At 42.8% G+C, this 8,979-nt stretch overlaps 1 protein-coding gene and 1 gene segment (V, D, J or C); both read left to right on the top strand.

The window, feature by feature from the left end:
* LOC103398895 (T-cell receptor alpha chain C region-like) overlaps nucleotides 1–997 on the top strand; it is a 15,449-nt gene extending 14,452 nt beyond the window's left edge. Inside the window, 2 exon segments of the C gene segment in view lie at nucleotides 580–618; nucleotides 702–997. Coding sequence covers nucleotides 580–618; nucleotides 702–826 — 164 coding nt within the window.
* Nucleotides 998–8,213: 7,216 nt separating this feature from the next.
* Nucleotides 8,214–8,979, top strand: part of rasal2 (RAS protein activator like 2) — a 32,062-nt gene continuing 31,296 nt past the window's right edge. Inside the window, exon 1 of the mRNA XM_025053866.1 lies at nucleotides 8,214–8,946. Coding sequence (XP_024909634.1) covers nucleotides 8,608–8,946 — 339 coding nt within the window. The 5' untranslated portion in view covers nucleotides 8,214–8,607. The remainder of the gene's footprint in view (nucleotides 8,947–8,979) is intronic.

Raw genomic sequence — 8,979 nt, forward strand, 5'->3', positions numbered from 1 at the left:
CTCTAATGTGATGCTAAGGTACCAGGTGACCTACGGCAGCTCTAATGTGATGCTAAGGTACCAGGTGACCTACGGCAGCTCTAATGTGATGCTAAGGTACCAGGTGACCTACGGCAGCTCTAATGTGATGCTAAGGTACCAGGTGACCTACGGCAGCTCTAATGTGATGCTAAGGTACCAGGTGACCTACGGCAGCTCTAATGTGATGCTAAGGTACCAGGTGACCTACGGCAGCTCTAATGTGATGCTAAGGTACCAGGTGACCTACGGCAGCTCTAATGTGATGCTAAGGTACCAGGTGACCTACGGCAGCTCTAATGTGATGCTAAGGTACCAGGTGACCTACGGCAGCTCTAATGTGATGCTAAGGTACCAGGTGACCTACGGCAGCTCTAATGTGATGCTAAGGTACCAGGTGACCTACGGCAGCTCTAATGTGATGCTAAGGTACCAGGTGACCTACGGCAGCTCTAATGTGATGCTAAGGTACCAGGTGACCTACGGCAGCTCTAATGTGATGCTAAGGTACCATGTGACCCCTGGTGCAGAGACTGATCTTTTCTTCTTCTTTGTTTTCAGGCCGGTCTGACCTGGTCTGTACCGACACCCTGGACAGAGGTTGGTTTGATGTTGCTTTGATGTTGAGGAAACTCTTTGAAGATTTTCTGCTCACGTGTGGTTTTGTTTGTTTTGTTCTTCAGACCCGGCGGTGAACACGGTCACTCTGCTGGTCCTGGTCCTCAGACTGATCTTCATCAAAACCGTGGTCTTCAACGTCCTGATGACGCTGCGTCTGTGGATTCAGTACCGTAACGTCTCGGTCTGACAACGTTGGTTTTCTTTAAACCAGATTTCATTTTTGATTTTTCTTTTTCAACTATTTTGAACCAAATCTCCTTCGTAGCTCCTCAGCTTTTACAAAACGTCTTCTATTTTTGAATGTGTTGTCATTTCAAATGTCTTTTTACATCAGTGAATAAATTTTTCTTCAAAACAACTCAGTCTGTGCTTTGTTTGATTTGATTTGAGCTACGTTTTTATTAACTGTAGTTTGTATCAAAACCTCCATAAATACATAGAAATAAAACAGGATTTATATTTGTATGTTTACAAATATATTTAACAGATGAAATGAAAACATTCATATTTCTTCTGTATATCATTAAAACACGAAACTCAAAGAGAAACAAAGTTCAACGATGTTAAAATTCAAACATTTTTAAAACAAAAGATCTTTTTGGTGACACTCTCTGGCTGTGATCTGATTGGCTGCTGCCGCTGCGGCTGGAAAACCTGCAGCGCAGCTTCACTGTTTCCACAGGATGTGGTCACATGACCAGATGAAACTGCTGCTGAAGACGTCACAGGCGAGGAAGGCGTCGGCGGTTTGTGCCTAAATGACTGCTGGGACAGGAAGTGTGGGTGAGTGTGGGCGTGGCTGTGGGGGCGAGATGAAGATGTGACGGTCTCAGGTGTGACCTCCAGGTCAAACACTTCCTGACGACGACACAACAACCCTGTTTACGAATCACAAACAAGTACTCATGACATCTTTACGAGAGGAGGAGCGGGGGGGGGGGGGTACACACATATATATTTAAAATATATTTGTTATAAATATCTTTCATTTATTACAATGTCAAATACATTTATATATGTACATATACACGGTAAATAGATGAATACATGTGTGTGTATTTATATATGTATATACATACTGTAAATATATAAATACATGTGTGTGTTTATATATATACTGTAAATATATAAATACATCTGTTTATTTATGTGTACATATACACTGTAAATATATGAATACATGTGTGTATTATGTGTACATATATACTGTAAATACATGACTACATGTGTGTCTATTTATATATGTATATACATACTGTAAATATATAAATACATATGTGTGTATTTATATATGTACATATATACTGTAAATATATAAATACATCCCTGTGGTACAATGACAATACAGACCATAAACTAAAAAAAATACTGTAAATATATAAATACACAAGTGTGTGTATTTATATATGTATATACATACTGTAAATATATAAATACATCCCTGTGGTACAATGACAATACAGACCATAAACTAAAAAAAATACTGTAAATATATAAATACACAAGTGTGTGTATTTATATATGTAGGGGAGACTGGGTTTGGTTGCAACACTTTTTGCTTCAGAACCTGTAACTCACGGAATATTTGAGCTCGAGTTCTCAAACTTTTATACAAAGTACCCACATTTGTTTACTACAAACGGTACCGATTCAAACCTCTGCAAGTACATCACACACCTCGTCAGTTGATGTCAAACACATGGAGTTCCTTGTCGGTTGTAACAATTAGACAAAAGAAGCAAAAACAGGGGTCAGAAAGAGGCTGGTGGTCCGCTACTCGGAGGGCGTGGGCCAGCGTGGCCCAGCGTGGCCCAGCGTGGCCCAGCGTGGCCCAGCCGGGCCTAGCCGGGCCCAGCCGGGCCCAGCCGGGCCCAGCCGGGCCCAGCCGGGCCCAGCCGGGCCCAGCCGGGCCCAGCCGGGCCCAGCCGGGCCCAGCCGGGCCCAGCTGTCTGCTGCTCGTCCCATGTTTGTGGGCGTTTGGTGTTGTACCTTTTCTGACCTAAAAGAAAGTGGAATAGAAAACCTGAGAACATAGACCACCCGAGGTTGTTCCATTTGTGTCCAGTTCTGCTCTGGTCTCCAGTGACGAACCTGCCAGCTGTTACAGACCGACTTACAATATTCTGTAAAATGTATTAAAATGAAGAAAATGTTCGTAGTTGTACGTAAGGCGATGGTTTTTAAAAATGTGTCACACCCCACCCCGCCCCTGTCAGCCACTGTTCAGCTAGCTGTATTAGCATAGTGCTTTGAAAATAGCAGGGGAGAAATGCATCACATTATGACTGAGAAACTACAATCTAAGGGAAGTCACATGGTTTTATGTACGAAACAAAATATAGTCTTGGGCAAAATATTTACTTTCTTACATCAAAATTGTTTTTTTTCTCTACTGAATCTTCGTGCGCCTGTTTCCAACCTTGAACACTGAAATGATATCATATAACTAACCTATCTCATCCCTGATTGGTGGAATTGGTGGTGTTCCAACTCTCCCCAAGTTACAACCATACCCAGTCTCCCCTATATATGTATATATATATGTAAATATATATTCACTATAAATATATAAATACATATGTGTGTGTATTTATATGTGTACATATGTACTGTGAATATATAAATACATGTGTTTGTATTTATATGTGTACATATATAATACATATATAAAAATACATGGGTGTATTTTTATATATATATACTGTAACTATATAAATATATGTGTGTGTATTTATATATATACTCTAAATATATAAATAGATGTGTGTGTATTTATGTGTACATATGTACTGTGAATATATAAATACACATGTGTGTATTTAGATATATACCGTAAATATATAAATACGTGTGTGTATTTATATGTGTACATATATAGTACATATATAAATATATGTGTGTATTTATATGTGTACATATATAGTACATATATAAATATATGTGTGTATTTATATATATACTGTAAACATATAAATACAAGTGTTTGTATTTAAGACTCAAGTCAAAACGTTGGGCAGACTCTGAACTACTTTCTGCACCTCAGCTGCAGCCGCCTGACTTCCTGTTTGTGCAGGAAGTCAGGCGGCTGTGACAAGAGGTTTTGAGGTCACGTTGACATATTCTGAGAACACCACAGAATATTTCCATCACAGGAAATGGAACAAAAAACATTTGAACCTCTGGAGTCTGTCATCGTAATATGTTTGTATGAAATTAATGTTTGAACAACAGGAAACGGAAGAAACTGAAGACATGAAGACATGAGGACCTGAGGACCTGAGGACCTGATGTACTGTATATATATATATATATACTGTACATATCCATATATATATATGTGTATATATATACAGTATATTTATATATATTTCTGCTATATCTTAGCTGTATATTGTCATATATTGATCCTATTTTCCTTGTATTTCCTTATATTCTGAATTCATTGAGTCTAATTCCTGCATGGTGGATTATATTTTATACCATATATATTATATATTTTATCACAGTATTATCCGAATACTCATGTACAGCTACACGTACAGTAATGTTGACTTTCTCATGTTAGCCACATTAGCTCCGTGTCCTTGTTCCACTCTGAGACAAACGTCTACAATGCTGACAGTTTGAGTTCAGTTCTTCCATCCTTGTCATGTGACACCATCGCCACCTAGTGACCAATACACTCTCACTCACATTTATGACCAACTTAAGACAAATTCCTGCAGGTGATGTCATTATCTGGCCCCGCCCTCACAGGCATCTTGGCAGAAAACAGAAGAGAAATCATCCAATGACTGTTGAACAGGAAGTGACACGCACCTGACATTTCCTGTCACGGTGGCTGGAGGCGCTGCAGACATCAAATAACAAAGGTAAAAGAGGTCAATGCTAGCATGAAGCTAACATATTCAGTCAAGGTAATGGGCTGCTTGAACACAACAGAACGACTTGATTTGATTTGATTTATTTTCAGTTGAGCAGCACAAAAATCCTGTTGGTGATGGACAGAACACAGTACTCCATGAAGACACAGTATTTCAAAGATCACAGTAAAGATTACAGTAAACACTAACATCTCAGGACACAGAACAGAGATAACTGTTGGGCTAGCATGTTGTTTTGGTATTTTGGTTGCGCGACCAATTAGCTTTTACAAATGATTGTAAAACATGACATTCTAACATAGAAGTGTGTCAATAAAATACCTTTGTTCACATGCTAAAAATGTTAGCCTTAGTGTACCACGAATAGTAGTTGTTAGCCTGTGCTTTAGCATGAATCTAAAATGTTGATTTTGTTAGCATTATTTTGAGCATGGAGCTAAGATGTTCAAACATGTGACACTGAGAAACATCGGTTCTGTAGAGGGAAGTCCCCGGGAGCTGCAGTCGTCTTCTGGACAGTGTCTCCCTCTAGTGGAGGGCAGCAGCAGCAGCAGCAGCAGCAGGTGTTCTTGTACAGAGCTGTGGTGTTTCCTGTCACTGTGGGCCTCACAGCACAGTAGTAAACAGCAGAGTCTCTCACTGCAGCACTGTTGATCTGCAGCTCCACATGTTTCTCAGGTTTGTTGATGTGAGTAGAGAAACCAGGAACTGTTGAACTCACTGATCCTTGCTCTGTGATGGAGAACATGACCTCTGGTCTGGATCGTTCCCGTTGTTGGTACCACACAATACTGTAAATGCTTCCTTCATATTTACAGCTGAGCACCATCTTTTCTCCTTCTAATCCAACTGTTTCAGGAGTCAGAGACGTTATGCCGACCAAGGAAACGGTGGCTGTGGAGAGAAGGTCAGTGAGTCAAACACCAGTCTCCACTCAGATGGTCTCAGTCTGCTTCGAAATCTACACAGATTGTCCTAAAGTGCTGAGCTTTAGAAGACGTTGGTCCCACAGGTGGACTGGGACGGTGGTTCGATGTCAACTTACCGATAAAATGTGACAAAGACAGAAGGAGGAGAATCATCACGTCTTTGGAGATGCAGCAGTCCAACAAGAACTGATGAACATTCAGACTGACACAGCAGTACTGCTGATGTTCAACGCCCCCTACTGTCACCGTTGGGTGAGAAGGTTTTTGGAAACGTGAAATGTTCCGTTCATTCAAGAATATCAGTGGCTTCACGGAGGTTTCTTCTGACCTGGACCTGGACCTGGACCTGGACCTGGACCTGGTTTCTTCAGTCCTTCATCAGAACTGCTCGGTGAAGTCGAAGGATACTGAGGACAATTTGTGTGAGGGATTATTAAAAAGTGTTGCCTGTGCTGTTAGCGCCCTCTGCTGCTTTAACTAATGCACTACAAGAAGTGTCGGAATCAATGGAAGGAAACAGACATTGATAAACAAACAATCCGAGACTCAGAGAAAACCCACATCCAGATGTTCCTGGACTGAGAAGACCTGTCAGAGTACCAAGTTTGTCCACTGTGGGCTACAGTCGGGCCGCGCTCCTCCAACATGGACGCCCCGCCCCTGATGTTCAGGTGAGTGTGTGAGACTTGTTCAAATGTCTACGTTTTTCCTTTAAATTTACATTTTACTCATAAAAACATGTTAAATGAAGTTGCTCGCTCACGGCGCGCGCCCTCGTTTCTTACTTCCCTTGGGATCGCGCTCAGTGTGGGGCTCGTGCACGGCCAGGAGAGAGTCCGCGACTGAGTGGATGAACCGGACAGTTCACGCAAATACACTCACACACTCACACAAACAACCACAACCACACACACACACACTCCTCGGTCGAACACAGCCTGGTTCGTGGTCAGGAGACGAGGCAGCGGCTCGTGGTCAGGAGACGCCGGTGTACCGGAAGTTTTCCCGCGGCTCAAAGTGGACAATGAGCGAAGCGCTGCCCGGCTGGAGGAGCGCTGCTAACGGCTAACAAAGTGTGGAATGACGCATCAAAGTGTGACTTTGTCCGCTGGAAACAAACTCTGTGAAGTCCGGGGAACTCTGCCGGGATTTCTAAACTTTTTTTCATTCGCTTTTCCGGTCGGACATGGAGCTGGACTCGGTTCCCTGCGACAGTGGGAGTCTCCTGGAGCCGCTGTTGGAGCGGCTACTGGCGGATACAGTGTCCCAGCAGCAGGGCTGGATCCGGGCGTACGGTAAGAAGCCGCCGCGGGTCACAGCTCAACCAGGCTTCAGGTTGTGTTTAGGTCAAGGTGATTCACAGGTTAATGTCAGTACAAATGTGTTTTAATGGGGAGTTAGTCGTTGATATGAATGAAGTGAGTAACGTGTTCACAGAAAGGTTCAAACTGTAACACTGTATCGTTACATTCGTGTTGTTACCAACAGCTTTGTTACTAAAATATCAAATAAATATTTATTTCTTATTTATTTCTTCCTACAAATGTTGACACATCCAGTAAAGTTCACAGGAGCCAATCAGGTGACGGTCAGGTTACAAACATGTAACAGTGTTACATGGGAAGTGTTACTTTGTGACGAGCTCAATGTTTCCGCTACAACACATGAAAACTCAGCAGAAGTCCAGGATGTGGACTGGGACAGTGCCTGTCAATAGTACCAGGACTGTTTTTGGTTCTACCGCCTCAGTGTGGACGTCAACACAGGCCACAGTGCTTTGAACAGTTCTTTAAACAGTTCTGGTGCTGGTGATTTCTCCTACAGTGACTTGTGTATGTGAAGCTCAGCCCCTCCCTCTTTGCACTCAGGTCAAAGTTCACCTCCCCATTAGTTCCAGTGGCCAAAAGAAGGAGGGGAGGATGTAAAAATAGAGCCGAGCCTGTGAACAGTTGTGAGCCCAGTGAGAAGCAGATCAAGTCTAACAATAACCAAAACTACAGAGGTTCAGTGAACGCACCACAGAGAACCTTCAGGTCCACGGAGAAAATCAGAGATTTTAGTTCAGACCAAAGTCCATGGAGAAAATCAGAGATTTTAGTTCAGACCAAAGTCCATGGAGAAAATCAGAGATTTTAGTTCAGACCAAAGTCCATGGAGAAAATCAGAGATTTTAGTTCAGACCAAAGTCCATGGAGAAAATCAGAGATTTTAGTTCAGACCAAAGTCCATGGAGAAAATCAGAGATTTTAGTTCAGACCAAAGTCCATGGAGAAAATCAGAGATTTTAGTTCATGTGACTGATCAACAGGAAGTGGGTGGAGCCACCAAAGGTGATGGAGACAGAACGTTGTGTGTCCTTGTCCTGTTCTCTGGTCCATCCATCTGATTGACTTCCTGTCTCTGTTTGTCCTCTTCCTGCTGCTGCTACAGGAATGTCATCACTTCCTGTTTGGAATCATTTCCAGGATGAGCAGCTGAACTGGTGTCGGTCAGTCACTGGGACTGTATGTTGATTGGTTCCAGCTCCACTGACCTGAAGCTCAGTCAGATTATGTCAGTGGATGTAATCAGATTAACTCTGAAAGTTGGTGAAACCACACTGACAGCAGTCTGGAGTGTGAATGTAATCTGATTACTGTGCATGCTGTAATTAAAGTACTTCCAATGGTAGTACTCAGATTATTGGATAGTTATTTTCTGTATAAGATTGTTTTGGAATAATCGTTTTAGATTGGAAGCAGATTTGACAGATTTGTGCTTGTATCAGATCATTGTGACGTGCACTCCCAGATGGAATGGGTTTATTGTAGTTATTAATTATTATTATTGTGTATCCAGATATTTGGTTTTGTATCCAGATTACTGTGGTGTGTAATCAGATTACAGCTGTGAGTTGAGTCGACACTGAAGCAGATTAAGGAAGTTCAAGCTGAAACTGAGTTTTCAAACAGGAAACCACAGTCTAGCTCCTGATTGGTTGGTCTCTCCTCAGACATGGTCATGTGATTGTACGTCTCCCATTGACTTCCTGTCAGGAAGTAGCATTGTAGCGTGTAGAGACACGGAGATGGAGATGTGAAGACAGCATCTCCACTTTGTCTCCGTCCTCATTTTTTTTTCTTCACCAACTGATCGGCGCCCTCTTGTGATTGACAATGAGACAAAGCAGCGGTGAAACTCCGGCTGTGAAAGTTCAGCACGGCCCGTATGTCTGGCACCACTGCAGGAAGTCTGGTTTGAACTTCCGCCCAGAGTCGGGTCCTGAAGAGCCTCTGGACAGATACGGGTGGAGGACGGAACCTTGGAATCCGTCCCTCCGGACCAGGCCCACCTCTCTGCACAGGCTCCTCCCCTTCCTCAGGTCCTTGTCAGACTCCGGGACAAACTGCGTCACCAAGAGGACGGAGCTTAAAAAGAACGAGTCTGACGAGGAAAGACGAACTCTCTCCGTCGGCAGATTCTTCCGAGCCGTGTCTCTGAGAATCCATGGAGTCTACCGGGACGGGGAGTGTCTCGGTATGACAGGG

Source organism: Cynoglossus semilaevis, unplaced genomic scaffold (genome assembly GCF_000523025.1).
Source record: "Cynoglossus semilaevis isolate Cse_v1.0 unplaced genomic scaffold, Cse_v1.0 scaffold2451, whole genome shotgun sequence".
Classification (NCBI taxonomy): Eukaryota; Metazoa; Chordata; class Actinopteri; order Pleuronectiformes; family Cynoglossidae; genus Cynoglossus; species Cynoglossus semilaevis.